General features: G+C 42.1%; 1 protein-coding gene across 1 annotated transcript in view; it reads right to left on the bottom strand.

Annotated features, from left to right (window-relative positions):
• CLCN1 (chloride voltage-gated channel 1) overlaps positions 1-12,511 on the bottom strand; it is a 36,139-nt gene that overhangs the window by 8,499 nt on the left and 15,129 nt on the right. Inside the window, exons 9-16 of the mRNA XM_032753568.2 lie at positions 12,240-12,324; positions 11,904-12,005; positions 11,057-11,141; positions 10,686-10,835; positions 4,254-4,323; positions 3,956-4,066; positions 1,477-1,690; positions 1,114-1,247 (exon numbers count right to left, since the gene is read on the bottom strand). Coding sequence (XP_032609459.1) covers positions 1,114-1,247; positions 1,477-1,690; positions 3,956-4,066; positions 4,254-4,323; positions 10,686-10,835; positions 11,057-11,141; positions 11,904-12,005; positions 12,240-12,324 — 951 coding nt within the window. The remainder of the gene's footprint in view (positions 1-1,113; positions 1,248-1,476; positions 1,691-3,955; positions 4,067-4,253; positions 4,324-10,685; positions 10,836-11,056; positions 11,142-11,903; positions 12,006-12,239; positions 12,325-12,511) is intronic.

Below are 12,511 nucleotides of genomic sequence, written 5' to 3'. Positions count from 1 at the left end.
CAAATGGAACCATGTAAGAAGCTATGGGATTTACATTAATTGTCATTATTCATGGATTCCCTATTTGTGAATTCAGCTACTCATTAAAATATATTTGTAATACAAAACCAATACTAGAGGTGCTTTCACTGTAATTCGCAGACATGCATAGAGCAAAGAAGATTTTTAGTTGCCTGATGCCCCAGTTCCCAGCTGAAGCTGAACAAAGCAGTGCTGTACCTTCCTGTTTCAGCTTTCACATTGTAAACAGGTGTTCATTTTGTAGTCTATTTAGTGCCATCCTTTTTGCATTTTTGTGCTTTGTGTTGGTGATTTTGCTGCTAAAAATGACCACCAAATATAATGTCAAAGTGCTGTTTACTGTTCCTAGTGCAAGAAGGCTGTGATGAGCTTTATTGAGAAAATATGTGTGTTAAGTAAGCTTAATTCAGGCAAGGGTTATAGTGCTGTTGGCACAAGTTCAATATTAATTAATCAACAATATCTATGAAATAAGGTGTCTTTACCAGAAACACACATACAACAAGGTTACATATTGATTGGTTGATGGAAATGTGACCAGAGACTCACAGGAACACAGTCCTGTATTTTTCCTAGGAGCAATTGTTCAAGATAGTATTGGAACTTAATTGAACATAACTACCATGAATTATGAGAATTGAGTGTATTTAGTGGGATTTTTTTTTTTTTAGAGTTTTGTTCTTGTTGCTCAGGCTGCAGTGCAATGACGCGATCTCGGCTCATCACAGCCTTGTCTCCCAGGTTCTAATTACAGGCATGCGCCACCACGCTGAGCTAATTTTGTATTTTTAGTAGAGACAGAGTTTCTCCATGTTGGTCAGGCTGGTCTTGAACTCCTGACCTCGGTTGATCTGCCCACCTCGGCCTCCCAAAGTGTTGGGATTATAGGCATGAGCCACCACGCCAGGACCTTTTAATTGGATTTTTAACTGTCTTTTTATGCTTGTGTTATGGCTTAATTTTTCTTTCCTTGTACATAGCACATTGGATGGCCCCTAAAGACAAAGCCCCCACCACGGCGCCTCCTCTACCTCTATGTGACCCTTATTCAGGTCACTAGCTCTGGAGTCTGCTTCCTTCCTTCCCACTGACCTTTTGAGTCAACCAGTGGTAAAGTCTTGACTGTGGTGGTCTGGAGCAGGGTTTGCAACTCCCCATATGTGTAGGAAGCTGAAACAAACTTCACATCACGTACCATGATGTCCTCAACAAAGATGGTATATTTGCTATGGAGGGAGAAAGCATGGTGGGTTAGCCCCACCGTATACCTATCCCTTCCATTCCTCCCATAAGATTTGCCATACTTTCAGTCACTCACAATATCTACTAGATGCATGAGAATATAATAATAATTTAAAACAGTGTTTCCAAACATTAAGCCTAAGCTCAGTCTCAACCTCAGAACCTCCCACTCTCCCCACCAGATCTGAACTAATTCCATCTAGTGCCCCTGACCTGAGCTGGTTCCAGCCAAGGTCAGGCAAGTAGGGTAGCTTCTTGACCTGGATGATGCTGTCATAGAGAGAGGGCTGCAGGCTCTGGGCCACCATGTTGGCCAAGATAACAGCCACCATCATGGGCAGGATGTGAGCAATCTGACCCGTTAATTCGAAGCAAATCACAGCTGTGGAAACTGTGTGGGACACGGCACCAGTCAGCGCTGCTGCTCCTAGAATGACACAGGAATACACCTGTAGGTTAGGACTACCGTTCTTAGCATGAAGAACATATGGGGATGGGATGGGAATAACACGGAATGAGAGACATGACCCTGGTCAGCGCCAACACTTATAATGATTTGTCAAGAGTAGAGAATAGAATACTGAACTCTTAGAAAATCATCATTTTCATCTCATTCTATAAACTTCACCAAGTTACAAAATCTTTGTGTGTGCCAAAATTTTCATTTATAACATGAAGATAGGGATGTCCTATCCATTCCTTGCTTTTAAGTTTGGATGATTATTCACTGAGCATTTTATTATTTTTAAAATTATTATTATTATTATTAGAGACAGAGTCTCACTCTGTCACCCAGGCTGGAGTGCAGTGGTGTATCACGGGAACCTCCACCTCCCAGGTTCAAGTGATTCTCCTGCCTTGGTCTTCTGACTAGCCAGGACTACAGGCACGCACCACCACACACGTCTAATTTTTGTATTTTTAGTAGAAACAGGGTTTTGCCCTGTTGGCCAGGCTGGTCTCGAATTCCTGGCCTCAAGTGATCCGCCCACCTCAGCCTCCCAAAGTGCTGAGATTACAGGTGTGAGACACTGTATCAGGCCTCTTCACTGAGCATTTTACAACTCAGTTATGACATTTTTTTTTTGCCTTGGGCTTTAGGTATTAATGCCAACAATTAGTGAGTAAATAGAGTGAAAACCCAAGAATTGTACTGTGGACTTGGGGCAATGAGACCTTTGTCAGATCCTGCTCTTACTATTTCTCAATGGAATGAGTAGAGCTTAATTCCTCTGGAATCCCATGCTCTCAATTATAAAGTGAAAGGGGTCATTTAGGTGATTCTAAGGCCCTTGTAGATCTGAAACTTTATAATTCTATAAGCTCCCTGAAGATAGAATCTATCTTGTTAATTTTTGGTTGTTTCTCCACTAACCAAAATAGTCCTTTGTGCTTTAACTATATTTCTTATTTAAATATGGAAGAGATATCCTATGGGGAAAGTGTAGAGGAAGGCACATATGAAAATGTAACAAGAAAAAGTTAGCTGGGTGTGGTGGCTTATGCCTGTAATCTTAGCACTCTGGGAGGCCGAGATGGGTGGATGACTTGAGGCCAGGTGTTTGAGACCAGCCTGGCCAATGTGGTGAAACCCCATCTCTACTAAAATTACAAAAATTAGCCAGGTGTGGTGGCATGTGCCTGTAATCCCAGCTACTTGGGAGGCTGAGGCAGGAGAATCACTTGAGCCCAGAAGGCAGAGGTTGCAGTGAACCCAGATTGCGCCACTGCACTCCTGGGCAACAGAGCAAGACTCTGGAAATAAAAGAAGAGAAGAGAAGGAGAAGGAGAAGAGAGAAAAGAAGGAAGGAAGGAAGGGAGAAAGAAAGGGAGAGAGCAACCAAGAAAGCGTCACAAAAGGGAAATATAGGGAGGAATGACACTATTGGATATTGCATACAACATGCTTCAGAATACAATCACAGGACGTGCATACAAGGAAATGTTCACAAGGGAGGCATGTGTACCAGGGAGTCATGAAGATGGAGAACAAGAGTCGATGACCTCATTGATGAAAGAGGCTTTTATAAAGAAACTATGTCGGGGGAGCAGGGTACCAAGTGAGCTAGAAAGCTGGTCAGCACTTGTCTATGTAGGGAAGGATGGCCTTAGATGCTATGGGATTTTGGTGAGGAAGGGAGGAAGCATAATAATGCCAGGATTCTATTGGTGTTAGGCATAGGTCTATCTCAGAAGTCATTTTAGAATAAAGAAACTAGGGCTCAGAAGCAGCTATCTTGCTTCGTGGTCACTGGTAACAAGTGACAGGAGAAGTCTAGAGCCATGTTTCTTAGCTCTTAGTCCTGTGCCCTTAACTCCCCATCAATATCAACACGTCTCAGGTTGAGTCAATCACCTGCAACTTGAGCCAATCACCTGAATTGTTGGTTCCATGATTCTTAGGAAGGAAAGACAGAACCCTTATCAAACATCCAGACACAATCTAGAATCTTACGATCTTATTTGATACCTATGATCCTTCTCTACATGAGGAAACTAAGGCTCACAGAAGTTCAATAAGAAATAATGAGAGTCAGAGCCATGGATATGTTATCTGAGTAAAAGTTGAGTTAAGTAGCACTAAATTAAAATCGTATTGTGTAGCCTAGAATGAAGATCCAATGGGAGAGTTTAAGTGTGGGGATCTGGAGTATTCAATGTTTGATTACAGGGAAGTGGGAATGTTTCTCACCAATTACTGCATAGCCCCCAGGTAGGATCTTGTAGATGATGTCATCAAATAAAATACCATCAGGAAACAGCATGGCCATGATCTCTCCTACCAGCCTTCCAAATGCAGCTCCTAGAGGGAAGATAAAAGGAAGGAAGGTGTACGAGATCCAAGTTCCTTGCTCTCTGTTTTCAGAACCAATCTCTCCTTGGGCGTTAAGACCAAATACAAACTCCCAGCATCCCAGGCCTTTCCTTTTGTTTCCTGTATCCTGGATTGCAACTCTCAGTCAGACCCCAGGCTTCCCATCAGAACTTACCTAGCACAAACACAGGCATGAAGCCTCCGCAGGGTATGGGCATAGTGGTGGCCACGATGGACATCCAGAACTGGAGTAAAAAGAAGCGTTGGAATACTCTTTCAACTCTGCCCAATAGACATGCACACACACAATTCCCTTCCCACTGTCCTCCTTTCTGCAGAAATCCTGGGATAGCTGATCCTACTGAGAGCCACTTTGTCTGTCACCCTTCTTCCAGAAACAAAAACCATAGAGCTCTCAGGCTAAGAGATCACCAAAGGACAATACTATCAGAAGGTTCTGCTAGATGGCTGAAATCCCTCCTACTTTGAGTGCCTGTATTTGCCTTTCAGCAATCTAGAACAAGGAATGGAGCCCCAGAGTACTTATTTTTCTCTGCCCCAAAAGAGCCCCAGCCCATTGTCCCCATTTAGTCCAGAAAGTTTGCCTCAGCAAAGTAGCCTGAAACTCTTGAAGACTTTTCCTACTCAGGTCATATTTCTGAAAAGGCGCTCCATTTTTTTTTTTTTTTTTTTTTTTGAGACAGAGTCTCTCTCTGCTACCCTGCACCCAAACTGGAGTGCAGTACCATGATCTCGGCTCACTGCAACCTCCGCCTCCGAGGTCCAAGCTATTTTCCTGCCTCAGCCTCCTGAGTAGCTCGGACTATAGGTGCACGCCACCACGCCCAGCTAATTTTTTGTATTTTTAGTAGAGACGGGGTTCTGCCATGTTGTCCAGGCTGGTCTTGAACTCCTGACCTCAGGCAATCTGCCCGCCTCTGCCTCCCAAAGTGCTGGGATTACAAGGTGTGAGCCGATGCGCCCGGCCAAGGAGCTCCAGTTCTAAGTGTCAGACATTTAAAGTCTGAGTGACTTATTGTGTGATTAACTGAGCTTCAATGTGGTCACAGAACCATCTATATGGTGAAACTCACAGTAGAACCTGGAGAGAAGACTTACCTGACTGAGCCACTTGCTTTAATCATCAGATCACCTTAAACAAGGATCAAAATTTAGATCTGTCCTGGCTATCTACTGGAAGGGTAAATTGAGAAAGCCTGATAAGTCAGCCAATGTAATAGAAAAAAAATCTCTAAGGCCAATTTTGTAAGCTAGAACTCCAATAGAAATTGAGACAATTTTATGAAAAGCAATATGTACATTTTGAGGCAAAGAGTACAAAAGAATTGTCTGGGTGCAGTGGCTCACGCCTGTAATCTCAGCACTTTGGAAGACCGAGGTGGGCGCATCATGAGGTCAGGAGATCGAGACCATTCTGGCTAACACGGTGAAACCCCGTCTCTACTAAAAAATAAAAAAAACAAAAAATAAAAAAAATTAGCCAGGCATGGTGGCAGGCACCCGTAGTCCCAGCTACTTGGGAGGCTGAGGCAGGAGAATGGCGCGAACCCGGGAGTTGGAGCTTGCAGTGAGCTGAGATCGTGCCACTGCACTCCAGCCTGGGCGACAGAGCGAGACTCTGTCGCAAAAAAAAGAAAAAAAAAGAATTGAGAAATAGAATGGAAAAAAGGCTAGTTGTTGAACTTTTAAAATATCTGTAAAAGAAATAAAAGTATGAGATGTAATATGTAAGCAAAGCAACAGGTTTATATATCGCTTCCAAAATAAGTAAACCAATTTCAGAAAAGGATCTCAAACTCATTAGGTATAAGAGGGTAGCAGCTAAAGCTCAGGACAAACTGCCAAGATGAAAGTATTCACAATTTTAGAGCTGTGTGCAATTGCACCGTAAGCTAAAGAGAAATATATTTCTTAATTTTCAGAACCGTAGAAAGAAAGAACTTCCCTCATCCAGGGCTGACCTCAGGAGACAGTGACAAAGCCTCTGAGAAAGTCTCACCCCAGAAGATCTGAGATAAGGCAAAACACACACTCCTTCCTGTCAGAATATGACTATTCAAAAACAGTTGAGAATTCTAAAAATAAATGGGCAAAATGAAGAGAATAGAGACTGAGAATCCCCTGAGGACAGAGAGTGCATCTTGCCCTTTCTGCCTTCTCTCTGCACTGGCACAGTGCTCAGTAAATGTAGGAAGGATGTAGCTGGGTGAGTAGGTAGAAAGGAAGGAAGGAAAGAACGAAGATGGGCTGAACAAATAGTATACATGCAAAGGAGGAAAAGCTTCTCAGAGCTAATATTTGCTGAAACACTAAAGAGTAATGCTCATCCAGGGGAACTTGTTTTAAAATGCAGATGACCAGACCCCACTGGAAGCTACCACATCAGGTTGTCTGCAGATAGGGCTATAGGCACTTGTAATTTAAGCTTCTTAAGTGATTCTGACATTTAACAGTTGGATACCCCTTGAACTATCCTGTACCATCTCTTTGAAATAAGTACATAAGAGCCATAAGAGATTTTGTAGGCTCAGGTTAATCTGAAAGCTCTAGCAATTCATATAACAGGTGACCAATAGGTCTGATTTCAGAAGATGTACTTTAGATTACCCTCCAAGATATGTGTAAGAACAGTATTACGATCAGAGGACATTGAAGTTATCAACTCCTATAGCACAAAGGATGACACATGAGATTAACAAACTTTTTTAGCTATTGGCACATGAAAGAAAAGATCCAGAAGTAATGTGAAACACAAATAACTCCCAAGACTTTCTTCTTTCTTTTTCTTTATTTCTTTCTTTCCCTTCCTTCCTTCCTTTTTTCTTCTTCTTCTTCTTTTTTTTTTTTTTTTGACAGAGTCTCATTCTGTCACCCAGGCTGGAGTGCAATGGTGTGTCAACTCACTGCCACCTCTGGCTCCTGTGTTCAAGCAATTCTCCTACCTCAGCCTCCCAAGGAGCCGGGATTACAGGCGCCTGCCACCATGCTCAGGTAATTTTTGTATTTTTAGTAGAGACGGGGTTTTGCCATGTTGGCCAGGCTGGTCTCAAACTCCTGACCTCAGGTGATCCGCCTGCCTCGGCCTCCCAAAGTGCTGGGATTACGCCCAGCTTTTTTTTTTTTTTTCTTTCAGATCTAGACCTACAGAACTCCCAAGATTTTAAACATTCAATTCCAGGGAACTGGAAAACTGGAAACCCATTATGCGTTTCCACCATATTTAGATCCTACGTTAGAAGGAATAAAATGAAGAATTCACTTCGGGAGAATGAAGTGAAAGGAGTGAAAAAAAAATTCGACAGAGCCTCAGGCTGTGCAGAGAACTTAGTGATACTAGGTAACAATGTTAGACTTATTAAAAGCAAACTGAGAATTTGGAATGGTATTCATACTCATTGTAAAAGCTCTTCTTTTGATGTATAATGTAATGACACTTTCCATGTCATGAGACTGAGGAAGATGGAAGTTCCCTTCATTAATATTATAAAACAGCTGAATTGGCCGGGTGCGGTGGCTCACGCCTGTAATCCCAGCACTTTGTGAGCCGAGGCGGGCAGATCACGAGGCCAGGATATCAAGACCGTCCTGGCTAACAAGGTGAAACACCGTCTCTATGAAAAATACAAAAAATTACCCAAGCATAGTGGCAGGCACCTGTAGTCCCAGCTACTCGGGAGGCTGAGGCAGGAGAATGGCGTGAACCCGGGAGCCGGAGCTTGCAGTGAGCCAAGATCGCACCACTGCACTCCAGCCTGGGCTACAGAGTGAGACTCCAAATCAAAAAAAAAAAAAAAAAAAACAAAACCAGCTGAATTGAGAATCTTACCTGCCTGTACAGATGCTACTAGAAGACCACATAGACTACATTTCAAATTAGACACTGGAAAAATTGTTTCAGTCATGTTTATATTTTAATTTAGCTATGTATCCTACCTAGCTAAAAAATAAGAGTATGGTTATTGTGTCCAATGATTAGACAGTGAAAATGCTGGGAAGTGGTGATAACCAGGGAATATCATAGATTTGTAGCAGTGAATGGTTTTATGTTTATAAGTATTATAGGATATTATAGGCCTGCTACAAACTGTTGGGCTTGAAATATAGCCCAGGAAGTATATGCTTCTTTTCCTGATACATGTATGATGTAACATTATCAAGGATATAATCTAGTGAGAAATTAATAATTGTGGCATACAGGTGAGTCCTCTATATCATCTAAGTAGGTTTCTCAAAATAAGCTTGAATTTGTGAAGTGGAATCCAGACATGTACTTGGGAATCTGGAGAGCTGGGATGAGGTTTGGTGGAAATGTTGAAAAATGTACAGTATTTTGTTTCTACAGAACTTTTCAAAATCTTGATATTTTAAAGGTACATATAATGCCAGTGTTGCCGTATAGTTCAGTCTAGAGGAATCTCAGAAAAATACAGTTATCATCATTGGACTACCGTCCAATTCTGAGATCCACCAAAATTTGTACTTGGTTACTGTAGATGGGTTTGTGTACTCAACAACTAATTATAGGAGGTTGGGATTTATAAATTAGAGAAGATGAACTCTATAATGAAAATCTAAAAATCAAATCCCTAACAAGACACTGAGAACTTCTTTTATGATAAAAACGTAAAATCTTTTGAAGAAAGACATTTTAAAGGAATTAAATTAATAAAGTGGATGTGCAAAATATGAATGCTATAGATCCAACTAAACCACCTAAAGTGGAATGGGGAAGATCATTTGCAAATACAGTTTCTAGAAACCCTGGGAATATGTTACAGAGTTGAAATCTGGTGTTTCAAGTATCTGCTGTCTCTAATCTTAACATCACTAAAAAATTAAATTAAATAAACAGCAAAAAATAGAACATTTTAAAATATTTTAAAATATTTTTTTTCTGTTGCAAGCATAAGATATAGCTAAAGGTTAATGATGAAATATTATGTACTTGGCACATAATAAATGCTTAATAACATTTATTGAACAAATGAATACATGAACCCACTGTAGCTATTGCAATATAAATATAACTTAGTGACTCATATCCTGGGAAAACATAGATTTATAAAAGGTATCATAAGTTAATAGCAAGGTATTCAAAAGCTTGAAAGTTCAGTATGGAGAGACTTATAAATGAGAACTCTAATATACAGAGGAAAGTATTGTGTTATTTAGGCAAGACATACTATTAGTAAAAAAGATAATCATCACAAAAGAAAAAAAGGGCAATCGATAATTTTTTTTTTTTTTTCTTGAGGAGTGTCACCCTTGTTGCCCAGGCTGGAGTGCAATGGCACAATCTTGGCTCACTGCAACCTCCGCCTCCTGGGTTCAAACAATTCTCCTGCCTCAGCCTCCCAGGTAACTGGGATTACAGGCACGTGCCGCCACACCTGGTTAATTTTGTGTTTTTAGTAGAGACAGGGTTTCACCATGTTGGTCAGGCTAGTCTCGAACTCCTGACCTCAGATGATCCACCTCTCTCGGCTTCCCAAAGTGCTGGGAATATAGGCATCAGCCACTGCGCCTGGCCAGCAATCAGCAATTGTAATAGATGTCACAACCAGGGGTAGAAATAGAAATATCTTATTACAAGGCAGTAATGGAGAAATCTATAAATACATAATCCTTGATGGGCAGATATGAAAAAGAAGTGATGTAAAAGAGATCATCTTTTGTTGCCCAGTTGAAGCTAGAAGAATATGGTTTGGGAATGGCAAAATCCTCACAGCTTCATCACCTAAATAGAGAATAATAACGTTTATAAAAATTATGTGTAGTCATAATACAATTAATTTAAATATTTTATCCCTTTTGAAGCTCTACAAAAGAGACTATCTACAAGACTGGGGAAAAAAGATGCTCAAATCACCTAAAAAATGGATCATCAGATACATGGAGAATGAAATACTTAATTATCTAATAAGTGGGGGGATTTGGTTAATTAATCCAAGGCTTTTGCAGTTATTTATAATGCTTAACTCTATCTTGTACTTTTTTACTTAGCTATTGTGACGGCTTAGTAATTTAACAAGAATAACAATTAGAAGGGTTAGATAACTATGCCAGACAACACTAAGTTGATGTGAATAGAGCAATTAACTCAGATACTAGTTTACTTCTACAGCAACTGACTACTCTATAATTTTTTTTTTTTTTTTTGAGACAGAATCACACTCTGTCACCCAGGCTGGAGTGCAATGGCACGATCTTGGCTCACTACAACTTCCACTTCCCAGGTTCAAGTGATTCTCCTGCAACAGCCTCCCCAGTAGCTGGGATTATAGGCATGCGCCACCACGACTGGCTGATTTTTTTGAATTTTTGGTAGAGATGGGGTTTCGCTATGTTGGCTATGTTGGTCTCCAACTCCTGGCATCAAGTGATCCCCCTGCCTCAGCCTGCCAAAGTGGTGGGATTACAGGCGTGAGCCACCGTGCCCGACCAACTCTATGGTTTTCAAATGACTTATTTTTAGGTTGGATGAAGACCAAATGAAGTTCTGCCCCTTCCTACCCTATGCAAACCCTGGGTTCATAGATTGAAAACAGATGGAGGTTTAGGGTGTTGCTAGTGTCAGAAGCAGTACCTTCATGATGAAGAAGAGAAAGATGATGATGACAACGTTGACCCGGGGGTGAATCCACACGGCTGACTGGCCCAGGCTCTCAGGATCACCCACGTGTTTCACCCATGTATTGTTGTCAAACAAAGTACTGATGGCTTCGCGGGGCATCAACTGGGAGAGGAAGAAGCAGAAAGGGTGGGTTCTCCAGGGATCTCCTGTGCTTCCTTTTTTGGAGAACTTATTCCCCAGCCTCATTATTCAAGGGTCTCTTTTGCCCTTTTCTCAGGGAGAGTCTAGAAAGTCTATCCTTGGACAAAACTACTTATGCTCTGAAGCCTGAGGTATTATCTGTGCTGTTTCCTCTTTACCATGTGGCCCCACCAAAAGCTGACCTCTCCAGCCATGAATTGACCCATTCCTGGTGGGAAGGTGAATGAGGCAATGACAAAGGTAACGATTCCAGGATACAGCAGGCGGCTGAAAAAGAAACAGAGTTAACCCCCACAATTCAGCCAACTCACAGTAAATACCATACTGAACGTTGGCAAGCTGAAGTTTCCTTTAGTCCACCGTAGTCTCATTTCTTTAAATGAAAAAGATTCTCTTCACACACAAAAATAATATTTGAGGCCGAATGCGGTGGCTCATGCTTCTAATACCAGCACTTTGGGAGGCCAAGGTGGGCAGATCACCTTAGGTCACAAGTTCAAGACCAGCCTGGCCAACATGGTGAACCCCCGTCTCTACTAAAAATACAAAAATTAGCCAGGCACGGTGGTGCATGCCTGTAATCCCAGCACTTTGGGAGGCCAAGGAGGGTAGATTCCCTGAGGTCACAAGTTTGAGACCAGCCTGGGCAACATGGTGAAACTCCATCTCTACTAAAAATACAAAAATTAGCTGGGCGTGTTGGTGCATGTCTGTAATCCCAACTACTCAGAAAGCTGAGGCATGAGAATCGCTTGAACCCAGGAGGCACAGGTTACAGTGAGCCGAGATTGCACCACTGCACTCCAGCCTGGGTGACGGAGTGAGACTCTGTCTCGAAAAACAAAAACAAAAATAATCTTTAAATGGGAGACCACACAATTCACCCCCTAACCACAATATCAGGGCTTCCTTATATTTTAATGCAAGCCACCCAGAGGCATTTAATGCCTTCCCCAAAGATAAAAAGGGAGGAGCTCTTGGAGAAACCAGAAAGTAAATGGGTAGGGCAAGAGAAGGGCAGTGACTCACTGCTTAGCAAGAAACTGGCTGAGGGCCCTGTGCTTTCGGACACCGAGCATGACTTGGCGATGCAGATACACAAATACAGCTCCCAGGAGCCCACAGCAAATCCTGAGGGTGTAATTTATAGAGTTGGAATCTTACAGACATGAAATCCTCATCTCTTGGACATAACTACTGCAGGGAAACAAATACCAGGCTTCCACCTTTCCTATCTGCCCACATCCCCCCAGCAATGTACTCTATCTGTGCCAACCCCACCTTCTTTCTAGCTTGGGTCCCTCCCAATCTACAGCCTCACCCCACACCCTGCTCACCACACACAGAGCAGGTAACCCCACTGACCCGATGGCAGCAAAAGCTGGTAGTTCCTTCAGGTCAAAGGGGAAATCCATTCGGAAATTGGTTCTGAACAGAGCAGTGATGGTGACTGTAGGATGGAAAGGCCAGGATTATGGTGGGAGCTTCGTAGAAACCCAACAGGGAAACAGAGGTGGGCAGTTTTCAGGATTAATTCCTTCCTTCCTCCGATCCCAGTTTCTCCTCTTGAATGTATTTTCCTTTTTTCTACGCACACTCCTCCACGGATACACTCTCCCACTCCATGACCTATATCT

The sequence above is a fragment of the Hylobates moloch genome, unplaced genomic scaffold (assembly GCF_009828535.3).
Source record: "Hylobates moloch isolate HMO894 unplaced genomic scaffold, HMol_V3 SCAFFOLD_1, whole genome shotgun sequence".
NCBI lineage: Eukaryota > Metazoa > Chordata > Mammalia > Primates > Hylobatidae > Hylobates > Hylobates moloch.
The sequence above is the reverse complement of the archived record's forward strand: the minus strand, read 5'-3'. Positions and strand labels throughout refer to the sequence as shown.